Source organism: Geosmithia morbida, assembly GCF_012550715.1.
Source record: "Geosmithia morbida isolate 1262 chromosome Unknown scaffold_0, whole genome shotgun sequence".
NCBI lineage: Eukaryota > Fungi > Ascomycota > Sordariomycetes > Hypocreales > Bionectriaceae > Geosmithia > Geosmithia morbida.
In genome coordinates, this window is record NW_023336187.1 from 652,442 (window position 1) to 676,471 (window position 24,030).

The 24,030-nt window shown below is 53.8% G+C and overlaps 10 protein-coding genes across 10 annotated transcripts; 5 read left to right on the forward strand and 5 right to left on the reverse strand.

Moving 5' to 3' along the window:
• Positions 1–172: 172 nt before the first annotated feature.
• GMORB2_0208 (UDP-N-acetylglucosamine--dolichyl-phosphate N-acetylglucosaminephosphotransferase) lies at positions 173–1,657 on the forward strand (the record flags this gene model as incomplete). Its single annotated transcript, XM_035462194.1, has 2 exons — positions 173–598; positions 674–1,657. The coding sequence occupies 2 exons, from the start codon at positions 173–175 to the stop codon at positions 1,655–1,657; spliced, it is 1,410 nt and encodes a 469-aa protein (XP_035325124.1).
• A 750-nt stretch (positions 1,658–2,407) lies between these two features.
• On the reverse strand, positions 2,408–3,491 carry GMORB2_0209 (Protein of unknown function (DUF3140); the record flags this gene model as incomplete). Its single annotated transcript, XM_035462195.1, has 3 exons — positions 2,408–2,528; positions 2,625–3,125; positions 3,241–3,491. 3 exons carry the CDS (start codon positions 3,489–3,491, stop codon positions 2,408–2,410), a joined length of 873 nt encoding a protein of 290 aa, XP_035325125.1.
• A 1,981-nt stretch (positions 3,492–5,472) lies between these two features.
• On the forward strand, positions 5,473–6,398 carry GMORB2_0210 (Glycosyl hydrolases family 16; the record flags this gene model as incomplete). Its single annotated transcript, XM_035462196.1, has 2 exons — positions 5,473–6,252; positions 6,318–6,398. The coding sequence occupies 2 exons, from the start codon at positions 5,473–5,475 to the stop codon at positions 6,396–6,398; spliced, it is 861 nt and encodes a 286-aa protein (XP_035325126.1).
• Positions 6,399–7,707: 1,309 nt separating this feature from the next.
• On the reverse strand, positions 7,708–9,474 carry GMORB2_0211 (Fungal specific transcription factor domain; the record flags this gene model as incomplete). The annotated part of the gene is made up of 2 exons (XM_035462197.1): positions 7,708–8,238; positions 8,317–9,474. 2 exons carry the CDS (start codon positions 9,472–9,474, stop codon positions 7,708–7,710), a joined length of 1,689 nt encoding a protein of 562 aa, XP_035325127.1.
• Positions 9,475–9,537: 63 nt separating this feature from the next.
• Positions 9,538–9,786, forward strand: GMORB2_0212 (uncharacterized protein; the record flags this gene model as incomplete). The annotated part of the gene is made up of 1 exon (XM_035462198.1): positions 9,538–9,786. The coding sequence occupies one exon, from the start codon at positions 9,538–9,540 to the stop codon at positions 9,784–9,786; it is 249 nt and encodes an 82-aa protein (XP_035325128.1).
• A 700-nt stretch (positions 9,787–10,486) lies between these two features.
• On the forward strand, positions 10,487–12,112 carry GMORB2_0213 (choline-sulfatase; the record flags this gene model as incomplete). The annotated part of the gene is made up of 1 exon (XM_035462199.1): positions 10,487–12,112. The coding sequence occupies one exon, from the start codon at positions 10,487–10,489 to the stop codon at positions 12,110–12,112; it is 1,626 nt and encodes a 541-aa protein (XP_035325129.1).
• Positions 12,113–12,603: 491 nt separating this feature from the next.
• GMORB2_0214 (Sugar (and other) transporter) lies at positions 12,604–14,210 on the reverse strand (the record flags this gene model as incomplete). Its single annotated transcript, XM_035462200.1, has 2 exons — positions 12,604–12,904; positions 12,967–14,210. The coding sequence occupies 2 exons, from the start codon at positions 14,208–14,210 to the stop codon at positions 12,604–12,606; spliced, it is 1,545 nt and encodes a 514-aa protein (XP_035325130.1).
• Positions 14,211–15,429: 1,219 nt separating this feature from the next.
• GMORB2_0215 (uncharacterized protein) lies at positions 15,430–18,180 on the reverse strand (the record flags this gene model as incomplete). Its single annotated transcript, XM_035462201.1, has 1 exon — positions 15,430–18,180. The coding sequence occupies one exon, from the start codon at positions 18,178–18,180 to the stop codon at positions 15,430–15,432; it is 2,751 nt and encodes a 916-aa protein (XP_035325131.1).
• Positions 18,181–22,049: 3,869 nt separating this feature from the next.
• GMORB2_0216 (transfer protein) lies at positions 22,050–22,740 on the forward strand (the record flags this gene model as incomplete). Its single annotated transcript, XM_035462202.1, has 3 exons — positions 22,050–22,258; positions 22,346–22,562; positions 22,636–22,740. The coding sequence occupies 3 exons, from the start codon at positions 22,050–22,052 to the stop codon at positions 22,738–22,740; spliced, it is 531 nt and encodes a 176-aa protein (XP_035325132.1).
• Positions 22,741–23,149: 409 nt separating this feature from the next.
• On the reverse strand, positions 23,150–23,776 carry GMORB2_0217 (V-type H+-transporting ATPase subunit F; the record flags this gene model as incomplete). The annotated part of the gene is made up of 4 exons (XM_035462203.1): positions 23,150–23,290; positions 23,364–23,501; positions 23,576–23,611; positions 23,720–23,776. The coding sequence occupies 4 exons, from the start codon at positions 23,774–23,776 to the stop codon at positions 23,150–23,152; spliced, it is 372 nt and encodes a 123-aa protein (XP_035325133.1).
• Between the last annotated feature and the right edge of the window lie 254 nt (positions 23,777–24,030).

The following is a 24,030-nucleotide window of genomic DNA, read 5'->3' on the forward strand; positions in this document are numbered from 1 at the left end:
AACTTTGACATCTACCACTCATCTAATAATCACCTCGTGTGTTGTTTGTCCGCCATGTGCGGCCCTCAACCGCCCATTTAGTAGAAGCAAGGCCGTCATCGGAATTGTTCGCCATCGACAACACCACCACCTATCTACATCCTTAAGACACACTCACACACCCGCACACACCATGGCCCCCGTAACGTCTACGTCGCTCTCACGCACCGAGGCCATCTCCCTCCTCTCCATCTCCGGTGCCTCACTCGGCGTCATTGCCAACACTTTTCACGATGACGGCGAGCCGCTCATCGCCTCGTCGGCCCTCTCGTTCCTGGCCTTCTCGCTCTGCTATGTCATGATCCGCCAGCTGGGACCGCGCTTCATTGCCGCAGGATTCAGCGGCCGCGACATGAGCAAGCCTTCGAGGCCCCTGCTGCCCGAGTGCATGGGCGCTATCTGTGCTGCCGTCTATCTCATGGCCATCATCGTCTTCATCCCCTTCCCCTTTTACAAGGATATTGTCGCTGCCACCAGCGGTGGCGGCAACCGCGATATTGTTCACCACGTTGAGAACGTCAACCAGGGTCGGTTCCTACACCGATTCCCTCACAGCAAGGTACGGCAACGGCAGTGGAGGGTGTAAAATGGAAGGATGGATAATAATGGGAGAGCAACATTGACAGACAATCAGCTTGCCTCATACCTGAGCGCCATCATCTCTCTTCAGACGACAGCCCTGCTAGGGATCGGCGACGATCTCTTCGATATACGCTGGCGCCACAAGTGGTGGATCCCCGGCCTGGCCTCGATCCCCTTGCTTGTCGTCTACTTTGTCGACTTTGACGTCACTAGCATTGTCATCCCGCTTCCTCTCCAGCCTTGGCTGGGTGAGCTCTTTGATCTCGGCCCCCTCTACTACGTCTACATGGCTTGCATCGCCATGTTCTGCCCTCAGAGCATCAACATGCTTGCCGGTATCAACGGAATCGAGGTCTCGCAGTGCGTTGCCGTCGCTCTGCTCCTTGCCTTTAACGACTGCCTCTACCTTTTCACGCCTTATCCGCACCCGGCCACCGATTCCCACCTATTCTCCCTCTACCTCCTCCTACCCTGGATTGGCGTCTCGGCCGCTCTCCTCTACCACAACTGGTATCCGGCGCGTGTCTTCGTCGGCGACACTTACTGCTACTTCTCCGGCATGGTGTTTGCCGTCGTCGGAATCCTGGGCCACTTCTCCAAGACTCTCGGCCTCCTTCTCGTGCCTCAGATCTTCAACTTCATCTACTCGTGGCCCCAAATCTTCGGCCTGATCCCCTGCCCCCGCCACCGTCTGCCGCGATTCAACGCTCGCACCGGTCTCCTCGAGCCCTCCGTGACCCCCTGGTCACCCGACCGCCAGCCCAAGCCGCTGATCGCGCGGGGCCTCCATATACTCGCCCGTCTGCGTCTTCTCAAGGTCACAGTCGATCCCAATAACGGCTCCTTGCTCGAGACATCCAACTTTACTCTTCTCAACCTATGGCTTGTGTGGCGTGGGCCTCTGCGCGAGAGCCGCCTCGCGTGGGAGGTGACGTTGCTGCAGTTCGTCCTAGGTCTGTTCGGACTCTTTGTCCGCCACAAGCTCGCCCTCCTCATCTTTAAGGAAGACAATTGGGGCAGCACTTCTCAGCACTGAGCTGGCACATTCTGATTGGACATGTTGACTACCAGGGATATCTTCGTTCTGTTTCTGTATTCTTAGTGTATATACCATTTGTATCGTTGCGTATCTAGAAGCGTATCTAGAAGGAGAAAAGGGACATGGAAGGGGCGGGGGGGGGGGGGATTAAACAGTTATTGCGATTGGCGTGTATTTCAACAAAATGAAAGCAAAGAAAGACTGCGTGGCCAAGACACCAAGTATTCGACAATGACGGCAATACGCCAAAAGTGTGTAGTCCCGCAGTCGCACTGACCAGATGACTTGATGTGTACACGGTCCGTCAACGAGGCTGACACGAACGTCTACATCGATAGCCGCACGGGCACCATGACAACCATAGCCCAGGCGGCGCCAACGTCGAAACGGCCATCACTGTCGGCCTCGGCGGCGGAGCCGTGTCGAGCAGCAGCATGATCATCGATGAGGGCCTCACCACGGTGGTGTCGATATCGAATCGCGGCGCCAATTACTGGATCGGGTCCGATAAGACGGGTAAAAGAAGACGGGCGCGAGGACAACGGCACCGCCGTCGTCGACGCAGACACCAAAGTGTACGGCGTGTAGTGTCATATGGAAAGGTGTTTTCCATTTCTCTTCCTGTTTTTATCGTCATGCGTTGTATTTACGAGAGAATGCGTTGGCCTTGATCCGTCCATTAGTCTTCTATACTCTCGACGTATCAGCCGTCTGTCTCTGCGCTCCCGCTCACATTGCCATTGAAGCTTAGCTGAGCTCATGATTCGCCTTGACGACCTTGGACTTTCCCGTATCCAGCACCACAGCCGGGTCATCTGGTTTGCCATTTCGGGATACTGTGTTTCCTCTCTGGGTGGTGATGCTCGTTCTTGGAGTGTCAGCACTGGTAATATACGGATCTGGTATGTTTTGGCCGAACTGAAAAAGAAAAAGAAAAGTAGGAGAGAAGAGATGAGTCACTCACTTCCCCCCCTTGACATCCAGGACCTTGCCCGTCGGATTACCCCCTCCCCACTTCCAACTCACAGTGTCTCCCGCCTTGGGACCCTTTTCAGCCTTTTCGTCATCGTCGACTCCTTCATCTTCTTCTTCGTCGTCGTCCTTGTACTCGCCGTTCTTGTCTCCTGCCGTGTCCTCATTGTAAAAGGACTTGTCGTTGTCCTTTGTGCTCTGGCGGGTTTCCCTCTTCTTGTTGGGCGTCGGCTTATCCTCCGTCTTCTTGCGTTTTCCGCCCGTCTTGGCCTTATTGCCTGTGTCTTCCTCTTCCCCCTCTTCCCCCTCTTCCTCCTCTTCCTCCTCGGGCTCCTGGTCCCGGTCCCGGTCCTGCTTCCTGCTTCCGGAATTCTGTCGTTTCTTGAGAGGATCGTGACCCCAATTCTTGAGAGAAGCATACGACTTGGTCTCTTTGACCTCTTCGGCCGATTTCTGAGCATTGGCTCCTTCCTCCTGGGCCAGATGTCGCTTGCTGAAGACATTGCCCATTCAGTAACGAATTTCCCCAGGGGCGGGGAGTGTCCGATGAAAAAGGAAGAAGAGAACCAAAGGAGAGGAAGAAGCAAAGGAACAGTAAATAAACATACCAGTATGATACCACCTTGCGCATATGCTGAACCTGCTCATCAGTGTACTTGTCCGGCGCCTTTTCAGGATTAGACTCGAGTATCTCGACAATGTTACGACCACTGCCGTGTCCAACCGACTCGTTGCTCCCGTCCTCCTTGGGCCACCCGGCGCTGCGAGAGTCGTTTGACTTGAGCCATACCTCCAGCTCCGAGGCTGTCATGTTGACAATGTCATTGAACTCGCGGATGACGTCTTTCTTGTCCTTCATTGTGACCGTGGGGAATCGCAGAGGGACTCTCGAAGTAGGATAATGCTGATGCTCAAGTAAGATGTGGAATCGTGAATACGCGACAAATCGGGCTGTATCCTTGTAAGATAAATTCGAGAAATTCGGTTGCCGCTGTCTTGCCTCCTTCTTATATGCGCGCTGCATACAAAATATTGTCGTCATCGCCGCGCCATGGATCTGAGCTTCTCCGTCCACAAGCAAGCCATTCAAGACCCCACGGTTCGTGCCAATGTCTCACGCATCTAGACTGAGTACGCCGTCGAAAAGCTTGATTCAGGCTAGTCATGACCCGTTCAAATCGAACTGTCTCGGCGTCTTTGATGGCAGTGTAGGGAAATCGGCTGTTTACGAAGGCCCTAAAACAAGTCGGGCTAGAATTACTACGGGAGGATGAAGGTAACCCTAAACCCGAAACATTAACCCTGTAACTGACCAGGCCTAAACCCCATACATATTGCGTGTCGCCGCCACTGGATATTCGTTTGCGTACAAAAAAAAAAAAAAAAAAAAAAAAACTGTTACCCCATTGTCTTTCAAGTTGCGTATACGTCATGAGCGCTGCCAGGTGAGATCTTACCTGACTCCCTGATCCCCCATCACGTCAAGCTGAAGGCGGGTATATGGTGAGAAGTCAGTCGGCTGATTAACATTCGTAAACACGGGACCAGACCAATTTACCCGTCGTTTGAGATGGTTACATTGGCTGGTGGTTGGTCAAATGACACCAACGCATATTCAGTTAGATGTCGATCCTGGACCTCACAGTTGGTCAGCAGCACTATTGTTCCTGTACGTTGTGTGCATGCTTTCAGCAGGCGCCTGATTAGGTTCGTAAACGGGAGGCTGGGATACGTGTTGATATGACGATGGGTGGCAGCGGATGCACTCGGGTCTCGAAGAATTCTCGTCTATTCAGTTCCATCCAACTCTTACCAGTTCCCCTTACCGAGCTTGATGAGAAAAGGGAGAGCCCAACTCAAGGACAGTACCTGTAGCTGCGATAGATGCATTGTGAACTGCCACCGCCATATTCATACACAAGCATGTAGGCATGCAGGATGATAAAGGGGAGGGGGGAAGACAGCAATTACTCAGATGACTCCGTATTCCGTGACATTGGTATTGGGTAGCAGAACTGGTATTTGTGTTTTACCGTGATAAGTTATCACCTAGATGTTGTCGAACTGGTTTGCACACCACCCTTGTTCCTATGCTCATGGCGATACATGTGTATATACCATTTCCAGCACTCCAAGTCTTAGGCAAGTGACATTGCAGTGTTTTGGAACAACGTCACATCTGCTTCTCACATGTGCACACCTTGGACAGAACCTACCAATACTACTCACTACATAATGTATGTTGACGAAACAAACAACGTCAGTTCCCAGCGTGTTATAAGACGGTTCTGCCACTGATATAACTCCAAGTGTGATCATCCCGTTTCAAGGCTAAGAGTGATCGAACTCAAGAATGTATACTGACGAAATCAGCAAGTGTTTTGGCAAACCTGTGATCCCATCATTCTCCCTAAATGACATGAGCGATAGTGGCATCAATAAGGGGTTATAGGAAGACCGCCCACCACCAGCCTTTACTATCATGGTCTCCAGGAAGATCATTATCAGCTCTATGTCAACAAAGAGATGTGCAGTAATCTAGATGATGGATAGTCACAAGGACTTGACTTGATCTTGTTGCAAGGCCATGTGGATCGTCCCCAGCCCCCGATGATGTGCGCCTGTGAGAGGGATGAGGCATAACGCTTCGTCCAGGCCATCATGACATGACTACAGCAATTTTCTTTGGGGGAAATGATTTCAAGATCAACCCACGTAGAATGGGAATATATATATATATTATACATAGCTGGGAAGCGACGGTAAAGATAAAACAGATCTTGTCCTTGAGGATCACACCCGACTGCAACATCGTTCTCGGTCCATGAACCATCGTTACCATGCTTTCCCGCAACGCACTCCTGTTTCTCTCCTACCTCTCCGGGACCGTTCTGGCCTGGGAGGCACCCGCATACGGTGGCTTGACACGGGTGTGGGAGTCCAACTTTGCAGGAGCCGCCGGAGCCGCACCCAGCAGCGGGAACTGGAACATCATCGAGGGAGACCTCGGCGTGAACAGCGAGCTCCAGATATATACCTCGTCTTCGAAGAACGTCCAGTGCAGCGGTGGTGACACGCTCCAGCTCGTCCCGTGGAGGGACTCCTCGGCAGTCAAGGGGTGGACCTCCGGTCGGATCGAAAGCAAGTACGTCTTTACGCCTCAGTCCGGGAAGCTCACGCGGGCTGAGGCGGCGATACGATTTGGCACAAACGCCGTCGGAAACAAGCAGGGCATCTGGCCCGCCTTCTGGATGCTCGGCAACTCCCTCCGCAACGGGGGCACATGGCCTTCCTGCGGAGAGCTCGACATCATGGAGACCATCAACGGACAGCTGACCGGGTACGGAACTGCCCACTGCGACATCTCTGTTGGAGGCGTCTGTAATGAGGGCACCGGGATTGGCGGCAGCATCACCATCCCCGACCAGGGATGGCATACCTGGAGGATCGACTTCGACCGCACAAAGAGCACCTGGCAGCAGGAGACTATCACGTGGTACATGGACGGCCAACAGTTCCACCAGATCTCGGGCTCCGGCCTCAACAACCAGGGCGTGTGGAACACCTTGTGCCATAGCCCCATGTACTTTCTTCTCAATGTCGCCGTCGGCGGCACTTGGGTAAGTTCAGCTTCAACTGCAGTCATGATGTTCCATGCATCTAACAAGTGCTAATTTCCACGAAGCCTGGCTATCCCAATGATAGCACGCTCGATGGGTACGGCAGCATGATGGAAGTGGGCTATGTTGCTCAATACTCCAGCTAGTTGTTTGTTAACAGCACCACTCCCTCAACCTTTGCTTTTTTTTTTCGGCACGGTACACGAGGCTGGAAATTCCTAGTACTGTCTTGGGATACTGAATGAACCCGTATATATCCCTGGAACTCCCTCACCCCCTTTGTTTTGTTCTGTATTATATCTTTCTTCAGAAAGCAGATAGTTCGTATTATAGCCTAGGCTTCATATGTCACTCACTATAAAGTCTCATCACGCTCTGTATAAAACGCTGGGCTAAGAAAAGGCCGAAACATTGTTGCGCCGTGTACGTGCATTTCCATATGACTGTACCTCACGCAGAGAGAGAAGAGGACAGAGCGACTTCACAATCATGCACAAAATGGGGTATGCAATGAAGGAAAATCTGATGAAAGGAGCGAAAACTAGCTGTCTGTCGTGACCAGAGATATCCCCAGGCCCCGAGAAAGAAGGCCTCACAGTCTCCTCTCCCAGAGTTTCCTTCTCTATAGCGTACCGAGCGTCCTTGAGAAGGGCCTTGCCCTCACAAGGAAGCAAGGGCTCTCACAACACTTGGTCTATGTAGAAAGATCCAGAGAAGCTGGCGACACATTCAAATCCCTCCTCTTCCCATTCTTGCGTTTCAGAGGCTCATCCTGGAGAAAATCATCCCTCAGGGACCTTATGTGGCTTGGCGCTGCCATCGAAAGAACCTCCATCTCTCCTCGTTTGAGGGGGGGCTGCGCTCGTTTCGTGGTACGAAAACAACAAGTGTAACATTTGAACAATGCTTCAGAAGATTCCACCCTTTGCCATCAGTTTCATACCATCCTACGGGGCTGGCATAATAAAGATGTTCTTCCACTAGATGGCCACCGATACATTCTTTGATGCCGCAGTGCGGTAATACGAGCAGATCCTCCGTGGAAATGCTTGGACTGCTTCTCGACCCGCGCTCCGGATCCGCCGCTGGCTGTCATCAAGTTGCATTACTATAAAGTCCAATTTCAACTATTAAATGTCACTCAACCCCAAAATCCAAGAAACTCAGAAGATAGCCCCGGCACTTCTTGATGCCGCGCGAAATCCATGCAGGTACAAGTCACAGGGTTAGTTTTGCAGGTGCAGGGCAGAAGGAGAGGAAGGATATGTACTAGATCATGGGGATGAATGAGCTGTAGCATCATCATCATCTCGTTGCTTCAGTCTACCCAAGGGCGTGATGGGTTCAAAGCTCGATGGCTGCAAGTGCACGGTTGTGCACACGTCACAGAATGATACAAATAGCCATATGTTATTATCGTCTATGTACTGTCGCGGAGGGTGTTCATGGGCATCATCAAGGCATAGTAAACATGTTAAAGATGAATCCATAGTCTCCCAGTTCCCCGGTATAGTCATCATTGATCTGGGGATGTATCGAGTCCAACGGCAAGAACAAGTCATCGGGAAAGTCATTGGGATACAGCATCGTCGATTCCGCACCAAATTCTGCTGCAGTTGCTGGAATGGCACTGTTCGCCGCATCCACGGGGGTCACAGAGCTATTGTGCGTTCCCAGTCGCGTGTGAGGAGTCAACTGATCTCTACCTGTACTGGGCACCCTGCTACCCTCCGGGTCGTGCACCTCTGGTCCGCCGTCACTGTCGTCGGACAGGTCTCGGGGTATATACGAGCCCTTGGAGGTCATGTGGCGGTTCCGCTGCTGTCTCATCGGGCTGTTCGCAGTGGAAGGCTCACCGGGTATCTCCATGTCGTTGTCTATCTGTCCCAGGCGCTCTATAAGACGCCCAGCCTCGGTGAGACATTCGCCCAGGGCGGGAAAACGTTCGTAGATGGCAGGCGACGCGAGACGCATGACAGACTTCAGCTTGGATCTAAGCCCCTCCACACCGTTGGGACACATACGCTCCGCCATGGGGCCGAGGTGGTGGAGGATCTGGGATACCTGGTATACGCAGGAGGCGAAGAAGGCCTCGTCCACCGACTGTTCTTCACGGAGACGACTGACAAGGTGCCACATGTCGACCATCTGTACAGCTCGGAACAGGCACCGCCTCTGGCAGTGGAGGAGGAAGTCAGGAGGCGTTGCCGCCAGCACGTCAGGACCGACAGCTTCGCGGACGCCTGGAACAAGTAGCCGGTACAGGTCGCAGTAGCCCTGCAGCCATACCGCATGGAGGAGGAAGTAGCCAGAAGCATCTCGGGAGTGGGCCATGAGCTCTAGCCTCTCCGAGCTCAACTGCAGATCCAGTGGGAGCGACGTCTGAAACGTATCCAGCTCTCGCTCTAGAGCCTCAAACTTGTCACGGCTCAGAGCCGGACTCACGTTGTCTCCGAGAACACCCTTGGTGTATGCGAGGATCCTATGACGTGTAGCATAGAATCTTAGGATGTATGCCATGATATCCATATCCGCCGCGGTGTCTGCACTCGTCCCTTCCACTGGCTCTGTGGACTCGGTCACGGTGGTGCTCTTACTCTCGAGGAACTGGGCCCGAGACGGCATGCCCCGTTCGAACGTGCGTTCTAGGCACGGCAGGCGCAACCTTTGCATACTCTCGATAGGGCACACGCTCAGATCGCGGAGACCGCCGCACAGTCTCCTGTCCATGGCATATATGGCCCACATTGTGCGGCGGCGGGATTCCTGGAGGATGCATCCCAAATCCTCTCGCTCGTGATTTAGTCGTAGGGTAAAGGCCAGCCGAGCTGCGAGCGAGAGCAAGTTCCACGCTAGTATCCCTTGGCCCGAACGCAGGCGAAACGAGATGATGAGCACGAGCGCCTGAAGTCGAGAAAGTGACAGGCTATTGAGGCGACCGAGAACGAATTCCTGGGCTTGGACGATCCACGCGGATGCTGTGGCGTGGGCCTGCTCGGATGAGTCCTGCAATGACAGGCCAAAGGCACATATAGCTCTCTGCAGTGACGGGTCCAGTTTCTGACGACCCCAGTCCCTGAGCGTGGTAGAGGCGTGAAGGAATCGGCACATGGTCGGATCTTGGTAGTCAAAGTACGCCTTCATAAGCTGCTTGTTCGAGTGACTGACTGCCCTTGGAGGGACGTTTGGAGAGGAGGTCGAGTAGATTGCCGGTGTTTCCATCGCTGTGGCCGCATCCCGTTCGGTCGCTGGTGTCGGCAATCCCGCCGTCTCCTCTACATCCATATGCCTGCTGTCCTCGAGCCGCTGCTGATCCTGCAGTCGCTGCCGATCCTGCAGTCGCTGCTGGTCCTGGAGGAGTTGCGAATTTGGGGACCCTTCGGATCGGGGGACACAGGTGATCCCTCGCGAAGCGCACCTTGTGCATGCCTGACCCCAAGTCTGCCCTCCGGAGCACTTGGCCTTGACGGAGCGGCATTGCTCACAAGCACTCCTCACTCGTCTTCGCTTGGTGCCAGCCTGGGTAAATTCTAACGAAGAAGCGTCTGGTCCCGAAGGATGGTTGGCCGTCAATAGAGAAGGACCGTCTGCTACACCGGACGAAGGCCCAGCTCCCGGATGTTGGGTAAATGAGCAGTCGAGCTCGAGCCGGGTACAGGGACCGCACTGGGAAACTTGGCGATCGCATCTGACCCGCCGCGCACGGCACTGACGACACGCAGGCCTCGGGTTCTGCATTACGCAGCTCTGCGCGTTCCGGTCTGCGGTTCGGAAGCCTTTAACTCGGTTCGTTTCAACTGGAGAAGAGGGAGAGATCCGGTCAGGTAGCGGCCGGAGTATGTTCCCGCCACGTTATGGTAGGGCTGAAAATAGGCGGTAAACGATGTAATATGTATTAATTAATAAATGAGTTCTCACCGCGTACGCCGAGAGAGTGTGGGTGTAAGGCTCCGTCGACATCATCAGTGGAGACGATTGCGCCATGAGCGTGGCGGATCGCGCTCAACTTCGACCCCGGATGTCGCCCTCACGCCGCGACTGCACTTACGAGTATGGAGTGTATGCACATGCATTGTTACCCCTGCCGTAGTGCACTATTATTACTTGTGCGCTTCATATACGAGTAAAACGTGGCTGCGGGTAGCATGTACATGAGAGATTTATCTATAAGTCCCTACAAGATCAACGAAATTTCTGCTTATCACCCCTTGACGGTCTAGCAACACCGCCCAGGATGGCTTCCGTGTCTCCGCCTCATAGACTGCCTCCGAAGCCGATCCCGTTCCCAGTGAATTCGGAAAATGGGAAGCAGAGGCCAAACTACATCATATTCATGCCGGATCAGCTGCGGTATGACTCCCTAGGATGCACGGCGGGCGGGGGGATCCGCACTCCCAACATTGACGCCTTTCGGCGCCGGTCCACCCTCTTCACCAACTGCTTCACCCAAGCCTCCGTGTGCTCGCAATCGCGCTGTAGCATGTTCACGGGCAACTACCCGCACGTGAGCGGGCACCGGAGCCTGGACAATCTCATCAAGCCCTGGGAGCCCAATATGTTCCGCAGCCTTAAGGAGAACGGCTACCACGTGGCCTGCCTGGCGCCCCGCGGCGACACATTTGCGCCCACGGTGACGGAGCTGAGCGTGGACGAGTACGGCTTCCTGGAGTCGCCCGAGTTCGTGCCCAAGTTCGTCAGCAGCGGTGCCAAGAAGGGCGAGTCGGGCATGGCCGCCGCCGACCAGCCCACCATCTGGGACCGGTTGTTCTACAAGGGACTGCGCAACGCCGGCGAGGCCGTCGACTACGACGAAGCCGTCGTGCGCTCCGCCATCACCTGGCTGGGGTGCCCGCCCGACGACAAGCCGTGGGTTCTCTTCATGCCTCTGCTGTTCCCGCACTGCCCCTTCCAGGTCGAGGAGCCCTACTTCTCCATGTACGACAGGTCCGAGGCCTGCATCGCCACCGGGTTCCCCAAGCAGGCGGACAAGACAGGCCACGAGCCGAGGTACATGCAGGTCATCCGCGAGAGGTACGGCACCGCCCGCGCAACCGACGACATCTGGCGCGAGGTCAAGGCCACCTACTACGGCATGGTCTCGCGGCTGGACGACCAGTTCGGCCGCGTGATCAAGCGCGTAGACGAGCTTGGGCTGTGGCAGGACACGGCCACTCTGTTCTTCACCGACCACGGTGAGTACCTCGGCGACTATGGCCTGATAGAGAAGTGGCCCTCTGGCCTGTCCGACAGTCTGACGCACGAGCCCCTTATCATCGGCGGTGCCGGCATCCCAGAGGGTCGGACGGTTGATGCGATGACCGAAATGGTCGACCTGGTCCCCACCCTCCTGGAGATGTCTGGTATCGGGGAGCACTTCCCCCACGGGGGCAAATCTTGGGTCCCCTTGTTGAAGCAGGACGCAGAGGCAGCTCGCGAGCACAAGACATATGCCTTCACCGAAGGCGGCTTCCTGAAGGACGAGGAACCTCTTCTCGAACAGGCGCCCTACCCCTACGACATCAAGTCGTCCCTGCAGCACGAAGACACGGCCCTGGTCGGTAAGGCCATCTCGGTGCGCGATAAGACCTGGACATACATCTATCGTCTTTATGAGGAAGCGGAGCTATACCATCGCCAGAATGACCCCTATGAGCTGCACAATCTCGCGGCGGATCCACAATACAAGCACATTGCCGATATGATGCAGAGCGTCACGCTGAGGTGGCTGGTCGCGGGAACCGACTTCCTTCCTTGGCAGAACGATCCCCGGTTCCCGAACGTCGACCTGAAGACTCCGCGTGAGCAGATGGAGGAGAGGCTTTCCAAGAGAAAGGACCGGCCCGAGGAAGAAAAGGTGTGACTAAACAAGCCAAGTACGTTTCAGGGACCATTGCTGGACTGTACGGACGTGTGAGGTACAAGGAATCTAAAGGACCACATGAACAGCCGCCCTTCTCTGATTCTAGGCAACGATCAATACACATACGCTTGTCACTAGCGCCTTCACAACTGCATTGCCTATATGTCGTTAGGCCCGCGGCGTACTCCTCAATGCGTGAATGGTGAGACCTTAGGGCCAATAGTGTAGGAACTGCAGAGAAGGCTTGAACACGCATAAAGTCTTGATGACCAGGTATTACAACCCGTGACGGTCTTAGTTAGACAGGCACCGGAATATATAGAGAGCAACCTGTTATATCCTCATGTACCTGTTGCGTCAAAGTATGGTTAATATCTATAGAATAACAAGAACCTCCATTCCTCAGCGCGACTTAGAAATAGTTTCAATAGAAGCACTATGCTTATATATTAACAATCTTGGCTGAGTGATCCTCTAACATGATAAATGATTTACACAGAACTCTCCTTGTTGTTCGACACAACAGTCGGCTCGGAAACACCGCTCTTGCCGTACACTTGATCGTCGTTGTGGCTGTCAGTGTCTATGTCCTCGAAAACGTATGAGCCAAACTTCCGTATCGGGACACCCCTCTGGAACATGAGATCGACCTGCTCGAGGGTCTTGCCCGTACAGTCGGGCACACAGAAGTATATGAAAGCAATGCCGAGAATACAAACAGATCCAAAAATGAAGCCGGTCTTGGAGCCAATAGCATCCAGACAGTAAGGGATGATGAAGTTGGACACGAAGCTGTTTTTTTGTCAGTACCGGTGAAGACAAGAGACAATCCGGAATGGTGCTGAAAGACTTACTTGAAGACGACATTGACGACAAAACCCGTCCGAAGCGTCATATCCCTGAGGCGCAGCGCTGGGATCTCGGTGGAAACGACGTAGCATAGCGGACCGAGCCCCGTGCTGAAGCTCACGGTGGCGAGACTGAGCATGCTGACGATGGCAATCTTGACATCCTTGTGCATATCCTTGATGGTCCCCAGCCCGCCCATTGTCATCATGGCGGTGCCCATGAGGCAGATGCTGAACAACAGCAGCTTCCTCCTGCCGATATGGTCCGTCATCAGCAGGGAGAAGCAGATGGTGATGAAGGCGATGGACGAGGAGATGATGGTGAAGTGGAACGGGTTGATGGTGCCGAGCTGCTTGACGTAGATGGCACCGTACTGGCTGCCGAACTGCTGCCCGGTGGCCTGCTGGAAGAAGTTGATGCCAATGACGATGGCGGTGCGCTTGATGTTGTTCCGCGAGAACAGCTCGACATACGAGCCCTTGTCGGCCTCGCGACGCAGCTGATCCTGTATGTCGCGCAGTTCGTCCTCGATGGCCTCCTCCGAATATAGAGTGCCAACCCTGAACTTGTGCAGGTTCTCTCTGGCCTCGTCGACGCGCCCCTTCTGCAGGAGCCACCTCGGCGACTCGGGGAGGAACCAGACCGACGCGGCGATGATGGAGGGCACGATGTAGAACAGACCCAGGGGGATCCTCCAGGCCTGGTTGCTCGTCAGCGTGCTCGTGCGCAGGCAGATGCTGTTGATGACCAGCCCGCCCAGGATGAGCGAGAGCTGGTACGACCCGACGATGAGGCCCCTGACGGGGGCGGGCACGATCTCCGCCTGATAGTTCGGGATGACGGACAGCTCCATGCCCACGTAGATGTAGTTGAGGATGCGTGCCGCCATGATCTGATCCCTGTGCATGCTCGTCACGCACACCGTCGCCGTCGCCAGCGCGTAGATGCTCATGACGAACATGCACATCCTGCGGCCCCAGCGGGCCGACACGAACGACCCCACCATCACGCCGACACCGAAGCCGATGTAGTTGAGGGAGCCGAAGAGCGACAGCCACGACGCCGGCAGCGCGTACTCGCCTGTCGAGGCGTTGTATTTGCCGAATTGCCGGGCAAACGGCGCCATGGCCTGCGTCGTCGCGAAGGCCTGGTTGTCGAAGCCATAGTTGAAGGTCGAAACGGCAATGACGGAACAAGCCACCGCGAGCCGGCGGTTGAAGTATTGCGTCTTGGCCACGAGTTTGTCCATGTTGCAGTGCTGTTCCGATGCTTTGCCTGCCTTGCCTACATGCACATCCGTTCTACATGGCCATGGTTCATACGTACGTACGCCGCGCCCTCTTATACAAGTTGCTGCCGTGTTGGTCTGGACAGATCACGCAATCCATCGCTCAAATGGTTATATAGTTATGTACATGTATAAATGGTCTAGACCTATTGATAGTGAGAAGAAGCACGGATAATAAATTGATAGCACTGAATCGCGCATGGGCTGCACTTCCACATTTCGTCGTAGACTATGAGCAGTGGGTCCGGATGCCGTGCGAGATCCGTCGGTGGCACATATCCAGGGGCGACTTACTTACATCACCGGCCATCCATCCTTGCACTCGTAAGACTTTAATCGTCATTCCTCCATATAGACTCATCTTACGACGTGATTGTATCTACGGTTCGTTGCTGACAAACTGCAAATTGCCACTCATCATATTTTAATCATCTCTCGCCTGCATGTACGCTCAAAGTACAAGCGTCAGGTAGACTTGGGTTGTTCAATAAGGTGTCTGCCATCACAATTTATAAGTCTAAGTCAACGAGGCCAAGTCCAAGAGAAGAAAAAGTACAAGTTGAGTAAGAGGTTGGTAAATGTCAGAAGTTGGACAGGTAGAAGTAGAATAGAGAAGTGTTTGAAACGGCCCCCAACGTAGTGAGGGGAGGGAGGTGACCAGACATCTCCTTCGTCTGAAAACAAGGGGGAAAAGAGATTGAAAAAGAAAATCATGATACTTCGTCCTCTCGAAAAGCGCCAGCTGCTCCGTCTTAACTCTCTTTATAACATGAAAAAAAATCCCTTCCCATCCCCATTTCTTCCCACACATTAAGAATAAGAAAATGTAAAGAAGTAAAAGAATAGAGTACTAAAACGCCGGTGCCTTTGATAAAAACCCCAATCCCGATTTCCGGCATGCCAGCCGGAATTTTTTAGTCTTGTTCCACAAGTAACGTGTAAGAAATAAGAATCCTGTGTGCCTCAACTCCGGTTATTTTGTTTTCTATGAGTGTTACCCACCCAACACACACGTGACACAAAAGTATGACATCATCTGACAGGAACAGATAATGTGAAGTGAGAGAGGAAGAAATGAAGAATCTAGAAGGAGAAGAAAGAGGAGGAGGAGAGTGGAGTACATCAAGCACATACAATGCGCTCTATCGTCGTCGGAGACAAGGGAAGGGGCACGCGCCGTTTATGGGTGGCCATTCAACCCAGTTGTCGTAGGCGAAACTTCGTTCTCTGACTTGACATTATGCGTGTCCAGAGAGAGAGCCGGCTTGGCCTCTTCCGGGCTCAGAAGCGTCGGCCTCGAGGCCGTCGAAACCACCGGTGTTTTCGCCTTGTTCATCGACCGCTTCGTGTAGTCGCTGAGGCTGAGCTTCTTCTTTGCCGGGGACGGCTGGGCATTTGCGCCGTTCACTGCTGCACCGCTCAGGTTCGGTGGAAATGGTGGCTGCACCACCGAGCTGGTCGTCGATTGAGGTGTCGCCGCACTGAGGGAGCTCGCGATGTTTCCGTCAAACGTCGGCACAGGCGGCATCTGCACCTGGAGGTCGGAGGGCTTCATCTTGACTGGGTCCACAGCGCTGTCGGGTACGGTAGGTGGAGAAATTTCGGTTGGCGCATCCTCCGCCTTAGCATGGTCAGGCTGAGTGGTCTTCGAAGGGGCATTGGTATCGCCTGAGTCGCTAGTTACAGTGGCGTTGCCAGCATCGGCGGCGGTGCTGGTGCCGGTGTCAGGCAGAGGCTTGTTCGGTTGTGTGGGCGAGTCAATCTCCATAGCTGGGCCAGGTGAGGCCTCATGTGCTAACGATTGCTGCCTCCGCCGCTCCTCATCTGCACGCTGCTTCTTGCGATTGTCCAAGAGACGCTGAGCAAGTGAAATGACTCTCCGCCTAGGTGCTGCGGCCTTCGGTGGGCTGCTGAACCACTCTCCCTCGACAGGGTCCGTCTGGATCGCAGCGTTGCAGTACACCGGGCGAGGGTTGGCCGAGGTGTGCCGTGAGCGCCCAGTCACCGAGTGTGGCCTTGGAGTCTTGAAGACATCCGTGAACGTGGGTGAGTTCACCGTAGAGGGGGAGCCAGACTTGCTCCGACCAGCGCCGGTATCGACGTACTGGCCGCCAGAAACAGAAGTGTGCAGCTGTCTGGATTTGGAAGAGCTGGACGTCCCGTCTGACACACGCTTCTTCTTCCGTGGCGGCTGCTGCTGCTCCATGCGTCGGAAAGAGTCCTCCACCATGGCCACCTTTCGCTTATCACGGTCAGTCGGTTCGGTGAGGATGCCCAAGCGGTCGAGAGATCCTTGGCGATTCGGCGTGGGGTCTCTGCTCGAGGGCTTGCTGCGCGATCCCGATTGCGATATCGTATCCTGATCGAGGCCGTCTTCGGGATGGCCTTCGCTAGGGGCCCGGCTAGCATGGCCAGTGCTGGTCGGGGAGATGGTATGAGTCCGTTGTTTGCGCTGCTTCTTCTTGGATCCGTTAGGCCGTACTGCACCGTTACTCCTACCATGCAAGTAGTGACGATGGAAGCGCGCAAAGGCGCAATTGTTCTCCAACTCGCATGCACAGCCCCCGTACTCGGAGAGAATGTGGTCAATCCAGTTCGAAATGGCGATGTACTCGGCCTCATCCATGTCAGGCTCGCTGCGAGCAGGGCCGTCGTCGTCGCTCAGCCCCAGCAGCTGGAGCCAGCGTGCGCTGACATCCTTTTTCAGCCTGAAATCCCACGGTAGAGTTATTTGCTCATGCGCGGCAATGTATCGGTCGCTGACGAGCCAGAAGTGATACTCGGATTCGTGAAGATAGGTATCCAGCTGAGCGTTCGGTTTGCAGCTCCGTCGCACGTAGCGAGCCAGAGATCCTTCCTTCCGCGTGTCAATATATAGAGGCAGCACCGGGTGGAAGAAGACAAATGGTAAAGGTGACGAAATGTTGGCCCAGAGGTTTCCGGGTTCTGAACAATAATCCTTCTGGAATCCAATCTCGCCATTCAGCTCGATTAGCGGTACATCCTTCTCCACTGGCGTTGCCGACTTAAGGAAACGCAAGCGGAGTGTCCTTCCCGGCTCCACCGGCGTCAGAATGTCTTTGACCTCGAGCTTGGGTTTCTTGCCCTCAGCAACAGAGGCCACATCCTGGAATACTTCGGCATGTGACCGACCAACCTCCTTCTTCAGTGTTTCGGGGTCGCGGAGCCAGCGAGACAGTGCCGTCGGAATGGCAAGGCTGGCAAATGCGTTATTCTGGGTATCGGGCACATTGTGCTCGCTGTAGAGGGCGCAGAATCCTGCAGAGTAGTGGTGTATTTGAAAGTCGTCTGGGAGGTTGGGAGGGCTAGTAGCGGGGCTTGGAGGATGTACAGGGTTTGTTCGTAGATTCGAGTATGAAGGACTCCGTTTAGAGGGTTGAGAGCTGACGGATTGTGAAGGGCGATGTGAGGACTTGTTTTTTTTTGCCGGAGGAGGCTGATCCCCCGGGATCCCGTTTTTGCCAGTATCGGTAGCGCCATTGAGCTGGGCATCTAGTCTGGGCTTCTTCTTGTGGCTTTTTGAGGGAGGGCGTCTCGACTTCTTTTCCGAAGAACCGTCTGCGCCGGAGCCCCTCCTCAAGTGCATGGCCCGCTCGATGGCCTTTTGTCGATTGAGAGGACGGGGATTGCACTCAGCGCAGGCGTGGGCGAAGTCTTCGCGAATGGCCTCCTCCCTGTTGTCGGGGTAGAAGCATTCAATATGTTGCCACGTATCGCATGTCTCGCAGTAAATCGTGTTCCCATCATCATCAGTGAAGTTGCAGATGCACTTGATGGTGTAGGGCTCCTCCTCTACCGACTCGACCTTGTGTGCCACTTCATCTTTGGAGACGGGACCAGGTGGAAGGAGGGGGACGGTCTGACTGGAGGGCAGATATTGCGGGAGCAGCGCGTTTGACGAGTCTGTCATAATCTGATGGTGCGTCGCCACGAGGGAGACGACAGAAAGGCTGGTGACAATTGTTTATCGACGCGGTATTGAGGGCATGACGACGCCGGGCAAGCAAAACACAGCGCGCCTCGTGTAAGGGTGAGGGGATCGTCTAAGAGTCCTGCCACCAGGAGGGAAATGCGTCGCGGGAGGGGGGGGGACGAACGCCTTTTCCCCAGAGCCTCCGTCGGTTGCGACGGTGCAGAGGGGGGGGGAGCAGGAGGGGGGACACAAGAGGGTCGAGTCGAGGGCCGCAAGGGTGGGCGACGAGAAGCGAGGCGGTGGGAAAACACAAGGCGATTTTCGTGTAGCCGGCGATGTCAGGAAGACAGATCGAGTACTCTGAGGCGCTTGAGGGGGGGTAATGTGGTCGCAGAATCGAGGGATATCGTGTCTTCGCAAATTTCGTCGTGTTGAGGAGTTGAGTCGGAAGAGGACCCGAGAAACGTGCGTCGAGAAAGCGCGAGCGGCGCGCGACGTGAGCGTGACAAAGCGAAGAAAAGTTTTACAAAGTTCAAATCTTGAATGAAAGGTTTTGTCGTGAAGGAAGAGAGTCGAGGAGACCGAAAGGTAGTTATGGCTGCAAAAGAGAAAAAGGGAAAAAGAGGAGGGATCGTGGTGATAATGAACAGAGAAGAAAGGTAAAAGAGATTGGGGGGGAGGAGACAAAGAGTGGATGTGGATGGGGAAAGAGCTACCGGGCAGGACAGCCAGCCAAGGGAAGAGCGAGAAAGCGAAAGACAGAATGCTGAGAGTGTGTAGTCTGTCGCCAGCGGTCACCCCCAGCACCTTTCTCTCCTTCCCTGGGGGTCCAGCAGCCAGCACCACTATTACATCTAGAGGGATTGTGGCCTCTTTTTCTTTCTGAGGGGGGGTGGAGGGCCCGGAGGGGAGGGAGGGGAGGAGCCACTGGGAGCGCTGGAAGGGAGGGGGGGGGCCTACCACTAGGGGCGCGCCAACAGGTGGCCGCTGCTGCTGTATTATTAGCTGTAACTGTAGCGCATCCGCAGTGGGCAGTGCCAAATGCCTGTGCCAATTTGGTTGTTGCAGGCAGACCTCAGCGGGCGGGCAGGGGTACGTACCCATATCTGAACAGTCTGCCGCAGTCAGCAAAGCACTCAAAACGCACTCCAAAGACCCGCGGCGTAGGCTCTCATCTCGGCAACCGCCCCCCTCTGGACCTCTGGGGTGCGTAGGATATTGACGCTAACCCTAATTTAGTTTGGCGGTGGTGGTGAAAATCTTAGTGCATCAGAGGCAGAAACATGGCTCTTTTGCTTTTTCCTTTTCGCCTCAGGCATGAATGAAATCACTCGACCCGCACTGTCCGCAGCCGCTTGTATGGTCAGAGCTCTCCTCCTCGCTCTCATCTCTGTCTGGGCCGTGGCCACTAACTGGCGTAATCCTGTTGTGCCGGGTGGGTATCCGTACAGTATATGTACGTGCGACGGCAAGACGGATGACGGGGATTAAATGTGCATGAGTATTACTCTTCTGTCTGCCTCTTCTCATGATGATATTATTAGTAAAATAGTAGCAGGGCATGAGGAGAATGCCAAGTGAGGAGAGGCCAGATCGGCAGACGGTGAAGGGGAAATGGGAAGGTCAGACAAAACTCACTCACGTCGACCGACCAAAAAGTAACCCGGGGTTTACCAAGCCCAAACCTTCATAATATCTGTAGAGATCCGTCAGCATCAGAGTATCAGTGTCATGGCGACGTGCCTGCTTCAAGCCATGTCGTCATAACCTCCAAGCCCACATTTGTGCTGTGCTTTTCTTCTGGGTCACCATGCGCGAAAGAGTATCATCGAACTCGGCAGACTGGCGACTACGTATTAGGAAGTTGTTTTTCTGTCTTTTCGGGGTCCTCGTTTCCAGGGTCTCTCCCACGAGGCTTCCGTGCGTGTCTTGCAATGGTCGTTTTTTTTATCTCACCGAGGGTTGAAAAGGAGGACGGCAGAGCTTACGGAGGGTATCAGGTCCATATTGTCACACGAAATCGTGCCCAGCCCTCTCTCCCTCCTTGTGCGGGACGCACACAAAAAGAAAGAGAAAAAAGGAAAGAAGAAAAAAAGATGATGCATATGTAATCTGTACAGGTAGCAGCATCAGCAGCAAGCTGTCGGCCATAGCGGGAAGGGATGGCGCATACTGGTAGGTATAATCAACTGTATTCTTGGCTAAGCAATGTTAGGAGTCGCCGGGGAGTCGTCGGGCACTGAAAAACGAAACGGGGCACCCTGGGCAGAGCGTAACATTGAAGGCCGTGCGAGGGACCGCCACATTGTGAAAATGGCGCACTGGGTGACCAGGTGAGGGCTGCGAGATGCAGAGACGAATAACACTTTCTAAGAGGAAAAAGAGTCACGCTGAAAAGTGGAGACGTATCATCGATGCAACCGACAACGTTACCATGATTCGTCTATTTAGGGGCCATTTTAGCGGGGCAGTCTACAAGATGCAAAGAAGGCTATTGGCCACAAAACTTGTTGGTACGGATATGTACAAGCGCGTCTTTGGTAGCAAAGTGCTCTGTACAAAATAGTATTACATACTGAGTAGCACAGCGCAGAAGTACAGAGTACGGAATAATACTACGAGTTAAGTACGGAGTAATAATACTGACTTTACTGTCCCCTACCCGTTTTGGCTAGGTGGATGGATACGAACACTGGGAGTATTACCGACGGCATGTGAGTCCGTAATATTTCTCAAGTATGGATGCTCATGCTCTCAATAATAATACCTCTTCGACTGGGTATTCCGGTCTCATCCCACTTATTAGCGCGACTGTTACCCGGTAGCCGGTTTCTCCGCATCTTGCCATTTAAAGATGAGCTGGTTCAAAACGATGATACAAGTATATGTGTGGTATGAGTATATACTCACGAGTAACACTAGCTAGATATTCATCGTCAGGATAACCAATATTACTAGCAGTATTACTAGTCCTTGATGACAGTTGCATGTGCCGAAGAAGGACGACGTATTTGACACATACAGCTACTTGTCCAACGGCTGACGAACAACATCACGTCTCAACATAAAACTATAATGTTCATATCAGCTCGCATCGTAGACGGTCTGGACAAAGAGAACCCCGCACGAGAGGAATTTGCCTCGTCGTAGTATGTGCTATATGAGTATCTTCTTACTTTTCGGACTGAGCAGCGACAGGCAGGCTTCCACAAATTCAGCAGCAGCCTTTGAAGTAGACAGTGGCAATGTTGAGTTAAGGGAATAGTAATGTCAATCCACGAGCTCTATAATTTTGAATCATATGTTTATCTACGACATGTTCCCCGCGCAGTCAATATATGCCTCCATGATCGATAGTGTAGACCAATGTCCAGAGGGGATGAAGCTATCAAGCATAAAAGACAATGGGCTGTGCTCACCGTATTGGAGGCTCGATAGTAAAAGAAGAAGAAAAAAACTTCGAATAACAGAGGATAAAGAAGGGATAGTGTAAAGAAAGGCGATAGATGCAGGCAAATCTCAGCTGTCGGATGTACGATTTAATTACTAGTAATGGTTCATGATGAAGCGGCACTAAAGTTACACTTGTTGCTGCCACCAATCAAAACGCGTCATCAGACGGTCCCATGACGCACCCAACTATTATCATAGCGAGCCCCAGCCAGACGGCGGACGAGACCGATACCGCCCCCCAAAATCAACCACAGTCTTTTGACCTCGACCCCAACCTCCCCAGGCAATCACCAAATCTCATTGCAACATTGCCACCGCTACCGCCGTCCTCACATCCATCTTCATAGCATCACGCACAACCTGGCCATCGTCGCCAAAATCTCAAAACAAAAGCCCCTTTCGCAACCGACAACATGCGGTTCTCGGCCGTCGTTGCGTGCCTGACCGCCAGCCTGGCGCCCGCCGCCGCTCTGAGCATCTTCAACGGCAAGGCCCCGGATGCACTCGCCAACGAAGACCTCAAGGTCCCAGGCCAGTCCCCTCTCGAGCTCTGCCCCGGAGAGCATGCTAAGGATCTCGTCGAGATCAAGAGCGTCGACCTCGCTCCCAACCCCCCCCGGGCGTAAGAGTTCACCAAAGAAAGAATGAGAGAGATATAAACCCCGCCCGGACGTCAGAGGAAGCTAATCAGAGTAATATACATGTATAGGGGACAGGAACTCGTCATAAAAGCCAAGGGTGTCATCAAGCAGACGATCGAGGAGGGCGCCTACGTTCTCCTCGTCGTCAAGTACGGCCTCATCCGCCTCATCACCACGAAGGCCGACCTGTGCAAGGAGATTGGTAACGTCGACCTCGAGTGCCCCCTCGAGGCTGGCGACCTGGAAATTACCAAGACTGTCGAGCTTCCCGCCGAGATTCCTCCTGTACGTTATTTCCCATCTCCCTCCCTTGACGACTAGACGCTTTGTGTGTACACGATACTGATGGACAATGCAGGGCAAGTACACTGTCCAGGCCGACGTTTACACCGCCGAAGACGTCCCCATTACCTGCCTCACTGCCACTGTCAGCTTCAGCCGCCCTTCGTTCTTCGAGCTGTAAGCTCTCGTGTTACTGCACAGCCTTGATCAAGGGAAGCGTGGACTATGGCGGGCCACATTGATGCTGCATGCCCCGATATGAGCGTTCGTTTTTCATATTCTCACTTTAAAGTTTGCCTTCATCTTCATTTTCTCCTGTCGCCTTAATTTTCGTCTCTACTTTTTGCACACAACGGTTTCTTTTTCTTGTCCAAGATTTCCAAGATTTCTCCTTTTTTTCGTAGCCGCCGCCGCGATACAAGAATTTTTTTCTTTTCTTTCCTTCTGCGCTACACGCTACTCTGGATAGTTTTATGCATGACGAGAAGAATAGACGCCTAGCCGACCAACCCCCATCAACGTACAGAACAAAATGACATGACTCCCTCGCCTATAAGGCACCATGAATAGAAGGCACCATGAATAGAAGACTATTCTCCAAACAAACGGCGCACGCGCTGCAGCACGCTGTCCTTCTCTGGGTCGTAAGGGTGGTCTTTGCTGGGGATCTCAAGGAGGGCGGGGAAGGCGGCGGTGTAGGTATCGACACGATGACGGATTCTGTCGGCGATCTGTGCAAGGGGGATAAAAGTGTAAGCAGCTATCAACGGCATGTTTTTTGCGTAGGAAGAGGGGAGAACTGACATGCTGGTTGATCAGGAGTATGCCAATATCCTTCCTGTCTTGGGTAAACCGGTCAAATGCTGCCTCAATGGTGGCCGTATCGGTCTTGTTATCGACGGCTAGGAAGTTCTTCTCAGGGCTGGCGCCATCAGTGACGTGCTAAATGGAAAGAGTCAGCGATTCGTCATTGGAAACATATAAAAGGCCTAGGCGGGAGAGAAGGGAAAACGCACCCCAATTCCTGCGAGAAGAAGACCAGTTACCGAGTCCTAAGAGGCGAAACGACGTCAGCGGGATATCCCCCCCAAAGGTTTTGCGCGCGCGGGCTATCATCAGCGATGGGTGGCGGGGAAGGTGGACGGTAGAGAGAGACGGACCTCATCGCCAATGACGGCGAGAAACTGGCGATCCTTATAGCTGGCTTGGGATGCCATGTTGGGTATGATGATCCCGGGTTGATGCAAGCGGGAAAGATGTTGACGGATGAGGGCCGCCTGCGACGAGCTACCTGCGATGGGGGGGACGTAACCTGGAACGGATGGATGCTAATGGACCGTAAAGCCGCTCTCTGCGATTAACACGCTAATCTTGATCCATCAGTAGTTGACTTTAGTGACTGTACATAATGTCTAGGCTGTCGCCAGTATTATCCACAGCGCTCGAGGTTAGATGATAAGCCACCCCCCCT